Source organism: Nicotiana sylvestris, chromosome 1, assembly GCF_000393655.2.
Source record: "Nicotiana sylvestris chromosome 1, ASM39365v2, whole genome shotgun sequence".
NCBI lineage: Eukaryota > Viridiplantae > Streptophyta > Magnoliopsida > Solanales > Solanaceae > Nicotiana > Nicotiana sylvestris.
In genome coordinates, this window is record NC_091057.1 from 2,451,605 (window position 1) to 2,466,505 (window position 14,901).

At 34.0% G+C, this 14,901-nt stretch overlaps 1 protein-coding gene across 1 annotated transcript; it reads left to right on the forward strand.

The window, feature by feature from the left end:
- The first annotated feature begins 4,787 nt into the window (after positions 1–4,787).
- Positions 4,788–9,789, forward strand: LOC104239796 (putative late blight resistance protein homolog R1A-3). The gene is made up of 3 exons (XM_070162060.1): positions 4,788–5,359; positions 6,817–9,098; positions 9,582–9,789. The coding sequence occupies exons 1-2, from the start codon at positions 4,928–4,930 to the stop codon at positions 9,082–9,084; spliced, it is 2,700 nt and encodes an 899-aa protein (XP_070018161.1). The 5' UTR covers positions 4,788–4,927; the 3' UTR covers positions 9,085–9,098; positions 9,582–9,789.
- The last annotated feature ends 5,112 nt before the right edge of the window (positions 9,790–14,901 follow it).

The window sequence follows — 14,901 nt, forward strand, 5'->3', positions numbered from 1 at the left end:
TCTTAGAACCAACTCGTTGTAGTATATCAAAGTCGTAGAATTCTGTGGGTAACTCAGGTATCCTAATCCAAACAGCAGAGTAAGTAAGTTGTGCATTGGATGCTACGAATTTGGGTTCCCATTTACGAACTGATAGGAAATGATTAAAAATGAACAAGGGACCCCCATTTAAGGCCATATGTAGGGGTGAGCATTCGGTCGGTTCGGTTCGGTTATTCGATTTTCGGTTGTGTAAAAGTAGTAACCGAAACTGAACTGAAATAAGTTTGGTTCAGTTCGGTTTTTCTATTTTCGGTTCGGTTTTCGTTTGAACATTATCATATTGGACTCCTTCTATGTAATAATACGATCGGTGAATTTGTTGATTTTTTCCAAAACTTCGAAATTGTTGGAAATATTGTGTTTATAGAAGAAAAAAAGACTAAACTTTGACACTATTATGGATAATAAAATTCAAACATAGAGTAAATTACAACTCTTTGTGAAATTTTCCCGATATCTATCACATATATTATGGAAGTTTTAATAGTCCGAAAGTCTTTAAGATTGAAAAGTTGATGGACTTACTTAATTGGCTTGAATCTTTGATAGATTGAACCTAATAGTATTAATTTATTACCTATGGGCTTAGCCTATATATAACTTAAAGAACATATATGCTAATAATTCGGTTTTTCGGTTAACCGAACTAAAAAACATAAAAACCGAATACCAAAATTTTAAACATTTAAATCGAAACCGACCGAACAAACCGAATAACCAAAACCGAAATTAAATTTTTTTTGATTTGGTCGGTTTATTCGATTCCGACCGAAATATGCCCACCCCTAGCCATATGCATGTTTTCTTCTTGTTGAAATTTCATAAGGAAAAAATCACATCCAAAGTCTATAGGTGATATGGCTTCCGTAGGTTGCCATAAGGTTAGGAGCTTGTTTTTCAATAGCTGGTGTCCAATTTTACGACCAAATAGCTTAACTATTACTGAATATTTCCAGGGTGAGTAAAGCCTAGATTTATCAAGGGAGGTGAGGGGTATGAAACAATCATATTGGAGATCGTTTTATGTTTCATCTGATAGGTCCAACTATATGGTGGTGTTTATAGCTGCATTTGTGTTATGTTGGGGCAGGGATTTTTGGTGGAGCAATGTCTCTTTAAAAGAAGTTTTTTCAGTAGGGTGGTGAGATGGTGGGGAGTCAATGTGCATAGAACTAAGGTCTGGGGGTTCTGGCGGATATGTGACGGGGGAAGAGGAGTTTAGTTCCATGGCGAAGTTGAAAAGAGGAGCCTTGTTAGGAAACCTAGCTTGGAGATTATTCTAAAATCATAATTCTCTATGGGCTTCCACTCTCCTTCATATTTACCTCAATAAGACATCTGGAACCCAGGGTTCACCCATATGGAAAAATATTCTCGAAGGTTGGAATTTTTGTCAAATCGGTCTTCTTTGGCAGATAGCACGGGGCACCCAGAGGCGGAGCTAGAATTTTAAGGTTACGAGTTTTAATTTCATCATCGAACCCTAGCTCGTTTTAGTTACTGGGTTCGCAATTAAATATTTTTATATATTTAATAATTTTTTCAATACAAATATATTGTTTAAACAAAAGTTACTGGGTTCGACCGAACCCGTAGCTACCACACTACCTCCGCCCCTGGGGGCACCCATATAAATATGTGGCATGCACCTTGGATAGGCCCCAATATTATCCTCCGAAAACTAATCCATGGCCCCTTACAAATAACAGAATCTCAAACCACTCTGAGCCATTATATCCATGATAACTCAATTGACATAACCTCCTTAACCTTCTCTCTACCTGAACCTATTACTTCTCTAATATCGAAGGTCTACATTCCTACGTTAACAACACCTCAGGCCAATGATTCACTCATCTGGGGTCTTACTCTCAATGGCCACTTTACAGTCAAATCCCTATATACTGCCCTCCAAAGACCAACTCCAGCATACCCTCATTACTGGTTGTGGCAGCAACCCTTACCCCCTAAAATCATTCACTTTCTTTGGTTAGTATCACATCAACGTTTGCAAACTGCCTCTTATCTGTATCATATAAAGGTTGTCTTATCTGATATTTGTCTCCTATGCAACCAACAAGTTGAAAATCTCACACACCTGCTATTCCATTGCCCATGCTCCAATAACATCTGGGCACACCTAAGATTGACCCCCTATATTCAAAACAGCACTAATCAGTCCTTCACACCTATTCAGATAATCCACTACTTAATCCAACAAGCAACCAACCTCCTTTATAATTTACCACCAGCCATCCTTATTCCCTATATAGTGTGGTACATTTGGAAACTAAGAAACCACTTTATTTTTAATCGTCACTCTAATAAACCACCACCCTCAACACAACAAATCCTCTCCCAAGCAGCCGAATATCATTATCGTATCCATCAAAACGGGAACGGGCATAAAAAACCCAAGCGGGTGCGCCCATGTATATTAAATGGCACCCTCCAGTGGCCGGTAAATAAAGCTTAACACAGACGGTGCAACAAAAACAAATCCTACTACCAATGGTTATGGAAGCATATTCAGAAACTCAGCAGGTATTTGTTTACAACTCGCGCAACAACATCACTTCACACAGCTGGAAATAAATGTGGATTCCACAGAGGTAATAACAATGCTTTCTAATAATAATCTCCGTTACTCATCCTCTATACTTGAATGCAGGTACTTGCTCCAACAGCTGGGTAATACGCCTATCACTCACACATACAGGGAGCAAAATTATGCAGCCCACTATCTTGCTCAACATGGCTCGCTGGATCAAACTCAGGCAAATGTACTAGTTTTCACTCACCCGCCAGACTTTTTGTTAGAACAACTTCTGGCTGATCAAATAGGGACAGTTTACAAACGTTTTGTATAACCTTGTAATTCTCCAACTGTCCTGCCAAATGTTCCACACCAGCAACAACATTTGGATATCTCTTTTTGTAATAGTCTGCAAATAGCTCCTTGTACTGCTACTACTTAATTAATAGAAGTTCTTTTAATGATTAAAGAAAAAAACATTAGTTTGATTCAATTTTATCTTTCATTTCTACTTTATATTTCTTGATGATTAATTGGTATTGAACTAAATCACATTTCTACTTCATATTTCTTGATTATTAATTGGTATTGAACTAAATCACATATTATTAAAAACACTAATCAAATTTAATTGTTACTCGTATTTTCGAGGTAAACAAATACATTAATTAATTAAGATTTTTCTACTTTCAGAAATAAATTAAACTTATTATTTTTATAAAAGTTTAAAATAAGACCGTCCGCGTAATTTGAATAGACCTCGCCTTTTTCAACTTAGAGCGCACAATGTTCCTTTGCGCCACCAATCAGTTTCCAAGTTTCTTTTATTATCGCCGACAGGTTTTCTACTACATATTTCAACACTACACCCACATCTTCCTTTCTGTTTTAATTTCTTTTTTTTTGATAATTAAGCAAGAATATAAACGCAAGCTTCGCTTTAGATACTATTTACCAGAGATGTTTGATAATTGTTGTATGTTTTTACCTTACAACCCTCAAAATGATACTCCCTCCATCTCATATATATTATGATTCTCTTATAAAAGCTCCTTAAAAAAATTAATTAAATGGGATTTTGATTATATTATCCTTATTCATGTCTTAATATTTAAATTTTCTTCATTGGTATTTGAATAAAATTATCCATAATAGAGATGTTAACTTGTAGTCTTAAAGGTTAATTATACTAGGGGTAAAAAAGATTTTTTTTATTGAACTTCTAAAATGACAAATAATTTGAGACAATTATTTTTAATAACCACGACTGATAATATGAGGAGGGAATAACATTTCAAAGAATCTTGGGAAATAATTATGAAAATGAGAAATTAATGATAAGGGTAAAACAAGAAAAAAATTATCTTTTTCTTGATTTATTAAAATAAATAAATAAAAGTAAAAATATATTTTTATTATAGTGAACGAGTAAAGGTGAAATGGAGAGTATAAATAAATAAATAAATAAATAGAATGGAGGACATAAGTTGGGACATCCAATTAATTGATTCGTGTTAAGATCAAACATTAATTATAGGGAATGGTCTTTATATATTCTAATTATTCAGACACCGGTAACCGGTTGGCCACTAGCAATTTAGTAATAATTCGAAAAAAACGAGTAACGCTGTTGGTTTTCTTTTAATAAATAAAAAAATGAAGCATCAGTACTAGGCTGATTAATATACACAGACAACTAAATATTTTAGAGCTGGGCTTTAACAGCCACTTAGAAATAGAAAATTTGCAGAATAAATATACATTCAGACACCTAAAATATTTTATAGTAGAGCTTTAATAGCCACTTAAAAACAAAAAATCTGCAGAGTAAATATACATTCAGACAACTAATTAAAATATTTCATCCACCATAATTCAAGAGTTAAACAAGTAGAACAAGGACTGACACATTAATAATTTAGCAAATAGAGTCCAATATGAAGAAATAGATAATTAATTGGTATTGAACTAAATCGCATTTCTACTTCATATTTCTTGATTATTAATTGATATTGAACTAAATTACATATTATTAAAAACATTAATTAAATTTAATTATTACTCGTATTTTCGAGGTAAACAAATACATTAATTAATTAAGATTTTTCTACTTTTAGAAATAAATTAAACTTATTATTTTTATAAAAGTTTAAAATAAGACCGTCCGCGTAATTTGAATAGACCTCGTCTTTTTCAACTAAACCAACCAATGGGAATGCAACTGCACATAAAGCAAAGACTTTGAGTCTTCCCCTTCATTTCTATGCCCTACAATGCGTCTGATTATGTCTTGAGAGCAATTATAATTCTTGAATTGTGCCTTTATTCAGCTGAGAAAAAGAAAGGAAGATGGCGGATGTAGTGTTGAAATTTGTAGTAGAAAACCTGCTGGCGATAATAAAAGAAACTTGGAAACTGATTGGCGGCGCAAAGGAAGATTGTGCACAACTGCTGGAAGAAGTTGATAGCTTAAAGGCATTCCTAGAGGATGCTGCACACTATCGTCAAAGCAACAGCAAACAATGGAAACATTTCGTCAACAAAGTCCAAGTTATTGTATATAAAGCTGAGGATCTCATTGATAAGCTCCATATTCAAGCAAAACAGCACCAAGAGAAATACAGAGTTTTGACGAACTATGCCAAAACCGTCAAGGAATGTGTAATAAACATCAAAGCTGTATTAGACAAGGTGAAGAAAATTCGGGAAGAAAATCAACATGCTTTTCAGGCAAAGCCAATGCTCCATTTTCAGCAGGAAATTGTTGCCCATGGGTCACAGGTATGCCCGGAACAACCTAGATTTGTGAATATAATTTCTTTTGCAATTATCTATCATTTTCGTATTTACCTTATTCTAGGAAATAAATATTACACCCTCCGTTTTAATTTAGATAATTAATTTTACTTGTCACAAAGTTTAAGAAAAGAGAAAATATTTTTGGAATATGTGGTCCTGGGGCAAAAACTTTGTAGGACTATAATATTTCTCACTAATGATAAAGTGAGCAATTAAAATAAAAAATTATTATGAAAAGAATTCATCTTAATAGGCATCGAGTGTAATTGTTTTTCTTCCATGGTTGTGACTATTATTTTGGTTATATTTGAGGAGTCGTCATCATTTTGAATGAAAAAAATGTAAAAAATCCGGAATCCTTTGCATTTCCTTAAATAACCTTAGAGTATTCAATGCTTAGAAACTTTATAACCATGGACTAGATCTATCAAAGTAATGTGATAAACTTTATTGCTTTAATTTGAGTACAATAAAGCAACATCTATTTAACCAACAAGGGTTATTGTGGAGTGTTAAGTATTCCTTCATTCTTAACCAATGGTCTCGTGTTCTATTCCCTGGTTATTAAGTCGCCTTTGTTAGGGAGCGCTTTACCCCCTAATGAGGGACTTTCCGGCGCGAATCCGGATTTAGTCAGGCCTCAATATGGGTACCAGACGCCGGATGAAAAACTAAAAAATAAAAAAAGCAACAACTATTTTACCTGGTCCTTACGACGTACTTTAGATTTGATATACCTTTTCAAATAATTAAAACAACCATCACAAATATATCAAAGTAAAATGATGATGCTAAATTGACATGAAAATCTCAATTTGGTAATCTGGGATGAAAAACCTATAGTTAAGTATCAGACATTCGAAATAGTTGACAAGAGCTTTAGATATTCAAGACTGAATAGTTTGGTGAAAAAGTAATAATTATTTGGAGGCGAGTTCAAACAATCGCCTACGTTGTAAAGCATTTGCGAAAACATGTTTTCTCACCCCGACAATTTTATGTTGTATTTTCAAGAGGCATATCAAAGAAATGAAGAGAACATAGTTTCTAGACATGTCAGAACAAACTAAAGCGACATAAGGGAACATTTAACAAACTTAATTAAGTTAATTATTTTTGCAGGTTCAAATGTTTATTTAAGTATTATCTTTCGTACAAAGCACGCATATAGAAACTAGTTTAATTAAAGAACTGTGAATATATTTGTTTCACCTTTTGTATTTTTGGATTGTGCATTTTGCAACACAAAAAATTAAGATGGTCTATTTGTTATTGTTAAGTATCCCTATTGCAGAGAAAATAAGTTGTTGTCTTATTATATGGACAATCCTCCCTCCTTAAGCCCAAAGGTCTATTTCTTATTACATGTCACACAGTCACAGTAATATCATAAATTTAAAGTCTAATTTTAATATCTAAACCATTTTTGATGATCTCAGAAGGAGACTTTGCTGGAAGAGACCGAAGTTGTTGGCTTCGATGAGGAAACGGAAACAGTGATCAAACGACTCGTTGAAGGAACGGATGATTTAGATGCTATTCCTGTGGTGGGCTTGCCCGGACTTGGCAAAACCACACTGGCATTAAAAATCTATAAAGATTCTCAGATTTCCTATCATTTTTACACCACTATTTGGATAAAGGTAGGCCTGCAATACAAACTAACAGAGGTGTTTCTTAGCATTCTGAAAGTGTTCGCAAAACTAACTAAAGAACATCAAGATATGAATGTGAATGATTTGGCCAAGATAATACGTGAGTTCATTTCCAAAGGAGGTAAATGTCTCATTGTCTTGGACGATGTGTGGGAGCCAAACGTCGTGCATGCTATCAAAGAAGCTTTCCCGAAAAATAAAAAAGGTCATCGAATCATGATCACCACTCGTGACGCAAGTGTTGCTAGATATGCCAATGCTCATCCTCATTCGTTGAAATTTCTTAAAGACGAGGAAAGTTTCCAATTGTTGGAAAATAGAGTTTTTGGAAGTAATATTAGGTGTCCTGAAGAGTTGATAGCACGTGGAAAAAGTATTGCAAAACAATGTAGTGGAGTGCCACTTGCTGTAGTGGTAATTGCAGGAGCTCTAAGAGGACGTACAAGCGAAAGATGGTGGCAAATGGTTAAGGACAATGTAGGAAATCACCTTATAAATAAAGATGACCCTGAAAGCTGTTTGAAATATGTGGAAATGAGTTATATCCATCTACCCGAGAAGATGAAGGCGTGCTTTCTGTATTGTGGTGCCTTTCCACAAGGCTTTGAAATTCCTGCTTGGAAGTTGATTCGCTTGTGGATTTCAGAGGGATTGATTAACTCCGAACTAAATGCCACCCTCGAGGAAATGGCAGAGCAATACTTGAACGAACTTATTAACAGGAATTTAGTGATGGTAATGCAGAAAAGGGTTGATGGACTAGTAAAAACATGTCGTATTCACGACATGTTGCACCAGTTCTGCAAAATGGAGGCTAAAAGTGAAGGTTTTTTCCAAGAAGTATGTGAAAAAACCGATCAGCCTGGTCTTTCTATACCAGATCTAGATACTTCTCGTCGATTGCTTATTCAACTCCCTCTTTTGGAGGCTTTTATCTCCAAAGAACCATTTGCTGAGCATGTTAGGTCTTTCTTATGTTTTTCCAAAAAACATAAAGGAAGTGAGCAGCTTAGTGACATTCGACTCCTCCACAAAGCATTTCCACTGGTTAGGGTCTTGGACATTGAATCCCTCGATTTTAGTTTCTCAAATCTTTTTAAAGAGCTATATCATTTGAGGTACATTGCTATCTCAGGTAACTGCGCAAGCCTTCCTGCATTCGTTGGTAAGTTTTGGAATTTACAAACTCTTATACTTAATACAAAGGCGTCCACGATTGAGATAAAAGCAGACATATGGAACATGCTACAGTTAAGGCATCTGCACACCAACGTCCCTGCAAAATTGACATCCCCTGCTACCCAAACAACGTATGGATCGTCTTGCCTACAAACTCTTTCTAAAGTCGCACCAGGTAGTTGCGGAGAAGATGTGCTCTTAAGGGCTTGTAATCTCAAAAAAGTGAGTATTCAAGGGGAAATGGCTGAATTTTTGGAAACTAACAAGGGTGGGTTCAGAAACTTTGCAAAGCTAAAGTTTTTGGAACATTTGAAGTTGTTGAATGACTTTGGCAGGTCCATGAGAAAAGTTGTTCAACTTCCTCCAGCATTCGCCGAGTATCTGCAAAAACTGAATAAGCTAACTTTGTCACATACAAAGTTTCCTTGGAGTGATGCAAATATACTAGCGCGGTTGGAATGCCTTGAGGTCCTAAAGCTGAAGGAAAATGCATTTAGCGGGACGACCTGGGATTTAGATATCGGAGGCTGTTTTAGCCAACTCAAGGTATTGTTCATTCAAAGAGCAGACTTTGAGATTTGGAAGGCTTCAGATCTTTCATTCCAAAGACTTAAGTGTCTTGTTCTTATATCATGTGATAAGCTTGAGGTTGTGCCATTTGAGCTGGCTGGTGTAAGTAGCCTTCAACAGATGACGCTGGAGAACACAAACAAGGCAATCAAATCTGCAAAAGCAATCGAATGCAGAAAGAGAGAGCTGATACAAGAATCTAAAAAACGCAAATTTGGAATGGATATCAGTCAAGCTCCAGATAGTTCCAAATTCAAGCTCATGATATTCCCCCCTGAAACTTCGGATTGCAACGCCATATAGCAAAGTTGAAAAAGGTTAGCAGAGTTTATTTTGTTTCGTTTTCGTTATTGTTTTAACCAGTGTATGACTAGTACTAGTATAATATTTATGCTATTTTCATATGCTGGAAATTTGTCGCTGATCCTGAAAATAGCCTCTCTGTCACTCCGGGATAAGGGTAATGTCTGTATGCACTCTACCCTCCCCAGAATCTACTGGAGGGATTTTACTAGGTTGTTGGTGTTGTTGTATATACGTATGCTGGAATCCATTATTATCTGTAGATATTAGAAAGAGACTGCATAAAAATACATCCATATGATACATGTTCAATTTCGTATAATGTCCAATATGTATGTATCTTTCATAATTATTTAATTCCTCAGACAAATATGGCAATTCATGAAATTCCTTAATAATTTTTCTCATTAAAATCCAATATAATTGCAACATGTCTCCTCTCTTTTCTTTCGTTGTTCATCATTTAATATACGTGCTAATTTTCCTCTTTTCTACAGGAGAAATCAGGACAGTATTGACCTTGCTGTGAGCCTGGGGTCAAGAACAATTAGCTGGAATACTTGAAATGATGCAATAAAGAAAATTAAAACCTGTTTGTCTTTTATTTCAATGTAAATGAGGTTGTAACGCAAGCACTACTGGGTATGTTATTGTTGTTGTTTGACGTAGAAAACTAATCTCTGAATTTCGTTGGGTTTTGTTGCATATCGAGTTCCTGGATTCTCCTCTAGTTCCTCCATTACATTTTTATATAGGCAACAAATGTCCATTAATGTGCAAGTCCAAAGGCTCAGATTTAACTACCTTAATATAACTAGTCTAACGGAAGGGGAGCCTTGGTGTAACTGGTAAAGGTGTTGTCATGTGATCAAGAGGTCATGGGTTCGAGCTCTACAGCTCTTGTAGATCCAAATGACTTAGAGCTTGTTGGACATAAGAAATTTTTCACTTTTTTCCGAAATCGGTGTTTAACCATAAAATTTTTAATTTTCACTTGAAGATTAATTTTGGAATTTTTCGAAAATTTGAAAAACTCCAAAAATTATTTTTCAAAATTTTTACCCAGATCACTCACAAAACATAAAAAACAATACAAAATTATATTTATGTCCAAGTACAACTCTAATTTTCAAATATAATTTTCTCTTGATTTTTTTTTTTTTTACTTTTTTTGAAATTTTTACAATTCTTATGTCCAAATGCAACATCTTGGAAAGATCCTTTTCAATATAGAGGTATTGTCAAGAAGTAAAAACCCCACTTTATTTTTACTTTTGATACCTAAGATAGTGTCCGTTTGTGTGACTTTAGTCGCCACAAAATTTTGATTTAAACGATATAAGTTTTAAATCCAAAGTATTAATTAAACCCGTAATTATTTAATACAACTGTGAAAAGTCTTTCCCAAGTACAATCGATCCTGGTTCACAGATAACGAATGTAGAAGTAATTTTCTAGATGCTTGTAATTTCCATTTTAAAAAAAAAAAAGCGAAAAAAAAAGTCACATAGTATTGAGTTGCAACTTCTAGGTGCTGAAGTTATGAATATTGTGAAATTTGAACGAACTTGTGTGTTGTCTAATTAAAAAGGAAAGAACTCAAAATTTTATATTGGTTTCCATTATTGACGTGAAAAAGAAACATAGTCAAAATAGTCCACCATGCCTCCAACATAAAGTTTGCTTGGCTGATGCTTCATCAGTCCCTTATGGCAAACCTTGGGGGTAGCCAAGATGGTAAAACCACTGAGGACAAAGTCCTCAAGGTCCCAGGTTCGAGCCTCCCCCAGGGTCACTGGAGGCATTGAAAAATGGTCGCGCATCCAGGGCCCTGTGGAATAGTCGGGCCCGCATGCGGGCACCGGACACCACAGTTAAAAAAAAAAAAAATGTCCCTTATGGCAAACTTCAATGCTAAAAAAAATCAGCCTTGTTCACGGGGTCTGATAAAAAAATTTATGAGGACCACCATTCTAGATATTATCAGAATATTTTAAAGAACAAGTGTATACTTCTAAATATTCTCTGGACCACTATTAAACACTTTATGAGACAAATTAAAAGGAATAAACTTTGGGACCCCTATCTAATACTTTATGCTAGGGTTGTACACGGATCGGATCAGATCGGATTTAACATATTTCAGATTCGAATTTCGGATTTCGGATTCTAGAAAATGTAATCCGAATCCGATCCGAATATATCGGACCGTATTATTATGCCTCAAAGTTAAACTAATATGTATATTTTCTTTGTAAAAGAGGCAATACATTAAGAAAAATTCATGTTTATGCAATTATGAGAGTACTATGGTGCCAATATAGCTAAATCTAGCAATTTTAAAGGTAATAACTTGGAGGTTGATGTAAATTAAAGTGTAGTATTTATACATGTCCTAATAATTTCGGATTTCGGATTGGATTGGATTAAAATATACCAATCCGAAATCCGAAATTCAAAATTGAATGAATCGGTTCGGATTTCGGATATCCGATCTGAATGAACAACCCTACTTTATGCTGTAAATTTTATAACTAACAAAAGATAAATTATTTTACTTAAAATTGACAAAAGATAAGAGAAGATAAGTACTTAATGGGTAAAATATACCCTAACATTTAAATGATTGCACGTGAGCTGCACATGGGGCGCCTAGGTTAAATTTAACAGCCCTTTTTGAGAAATCTATTAGGTTTAGGGCAAAAGACCAAATATGTTAACTTTCATTATACATTAAGGTTCATATCTGTTAAGGGTAATACAGTAAGGACCAAGATAGATCAGCCTCCATTAAGGACCATTTTGATCATTTCCTCATTTTTCATCTAATTCAAATATTAAAGCAAATTCTAATTGAAATTATGAAGAAAAAAATTAATAGGAACTCACATCGGAGGTGCACCTTTTACGATTTTTGCTATTTTTTGTCTAATTTTTTTGTTTCTTTTAAGGTGCAATTCTACTATTTTTAGTTTATTTATTGTATTTAGAGCAGTTTTTAGTGTTGCAATTGCTAGGATTTTAAGCTGACTTTTCTGGTGTTTCTCGTCAAATTATTTTTTCCGCAATTGCATTGAATCTACGGAAAAGGGTCAAAACTATCCCTATACTATTGGAGTTTATACAATAATGCCCTACGTCCACCTATTTTGAAAAAATTGCCCTCACCGTTATCTTTTCGGCTCAAGAATGGCCTTACGACTAACGACCATGTTAGATAAAAAAAATTTAATTAATTTCCACATGTCATAACAGAAAAAGGTCAAAACTGCCCCTAGACTATTGGAGTTGGTACAATAATATCCCCTCTCAAAAAATCTCTCCCCCCCACCCCCTCCACCCTCCCCCTCTAGCGTGTGTGCGTTCATATTCTTCTTGTTCTTCTCATCCTTTTTTTGACCTTACACTCTATTTTGAATAATCACTACAAACATCATTAAAGTTTTATTTTCAGACAACTAAAAATTTTTGTCACCAATATTTTACGTCATACAACTTTCAAAGACCATGTTAGGCAAAAAAATACTTAATTAATTTTCATGTGTCATCGTCCCATTGGTCTAACTTAAGACTCACCTAATTAAAATAAACTCACCCACATTCTAAGACCCTTTTCCTCCGTTTCTTTCTCCTTTCTTTTAAAAATTATTCCACCAACTAGAACTCTCATACACCCATTTTTTCCCTAAGCAAACAAAACTCCCTCGTATAGTTAATCACCTTCCTCTTCCTATTTCTTTGTATATTAAATGTACACATAAATACTCCTATTTTTCCATCACAGAAATAATATTCATCGTCAATTTTTCTTACTGCACTTTACTGCTTCATACAATAAGCTCAATCAAGTGTTTATTACAGTCATATTCACCAATAAGTCGTATTCTCTCATATTCTGAGGCATATGATCTCAAATATTTCTCTTGATTTATTCATCTTTTTTAAAAAAAAAAAAAATTGGCGGTGTTGATATAACGTGAAGAGCATCCTCGTACAATAGCTTAATTTATGGACATGGTCGGATGTTCAAACTATGGTGAGCCAATGAAGAAGAAAAAGGTCGAGGTCCGAGCAGAGACCAAATAATCTTTAGTATAATCAAAATTGGATGCGAAGTTGTCAGAAAATATACAACAAAAAATATTGTAAATGCTCAATGATCATTATTATTGATACTCTGCTAGTGTTCATATATTCAGGTGAAAGTTGTATGACGTAAAGTATTGATCATATGATTTCAATTAACTCTTAAAAGCTATATGGTGGCACAATAAATATAATGTTGGCAAAAAAAAAATTATTAAACCATAAATCTTACAATGAAGCATAATTTCAAAGAGTGTCTGATTTCACTTAGAAAATTAATGTAATAAAAAATGTTAATTTAAAAATTAAATTAAGGCCGGAAAATCTGAGATGGAGAAGAAGATCTGTGGGTGTTGAAGGGTGAAAATTTAAGATGGGGTAGACTTATAAGTGGATATAGGGTGAGGTTTTAATTTAAGCCAATAGAAAATTAACACATAACAAATAATAAATTTTTTTCTTAATCAAAATAGGGCTGTTAGTTTTTAGGGTATAAGTAAGACGAAAAGTTGACATTAGGGGCATGAATGTGCCACATTTTTAACGGTGAGAGCATTTTTTACAAAATATGTGGACGGAGAATATTTTTAAACTTAAGCGAATAGGTTAGCGGCAGATTTGGCCCTTTTCCGTTGAATCTAATAGCAGAATTTGCTACGATGAACCAAAAGTACTCACTTTTAGTAAACTCAAATAACCAAAATATTCAAAAGTATATTTAAGAAACTATTTTAATCATGCCCAGACATAAGTTAGGTCTGAACATAAGTTTGAAATTCTTGTTCAACGTGCAGGATTTTATTTTTTATTTTTTATTTTTTTTAGCCACCTTCCTGATTGGGGGGTTAGGCTAGGATTGATTAATATAAACATAATTGTTTATTAATTAAATTTAATAATCCCAACCACCTTTTTTTTTTTTAAAATTTATTGTAATGATTTTTATTCTTTTTAAAATCTCTTTAGTCTGATGTTTATGCTTTGCTAATGATTTTCTTTCCAAGAAACCCCCACCCGATCTAGAGAGATAGCTTGAATTTTATCCTTATAGTGGCTAATGAGGCCTTAAACAGTAGTACTCTAGGCATAAAAATGAAAAGAAATTGGAAAATGACACTGTATATATAGCCGCTAAAAAAATACTCCCTCCGTTTTCATATTGTTTGAGGTACTTTTTAGTCTGTTCCAAAATGAATGACACATTTCTAAATTTGGAAATAATTCAATTTTAAACTTTCATTTTACCTTTTTTGCTCTTAGTACTCTTAGTAAGAAGCTTTTATAACCACATAAATGGTATGATCCCACAAATTTTTTACCCCTTAATCTTTTAAGAGCACAAGTTTTAAAAGTGTTCTTCTTTTTTTCTTAAACTCCGTGCCGAGTCAAACTACCTCAAACAATATGAAACGGAGGGAGTAACAGTCAAAAAGATGTATGAAATTTGTTTGTATAAATATACATTATGTATGTTATATAAAAAAATTATACAAATTTTATACACTTTTTTAGTTACCAGATGTAAATAGTTTCTGGCACGAGCTAAAAGTGATAATACCCCATAATAATGAACAATGATTGGTATGTTGGTATCAACGAGATCTACCAAGATTACTTTTGGGTTTTTTTCACAAGAAATAAAACCAGCTGATAGCACAGGTAGCTAAATTTTAAAGATATTCATGTAACTTCTATATACACTCTCATTCTATCTACAATGTAATTACAGGT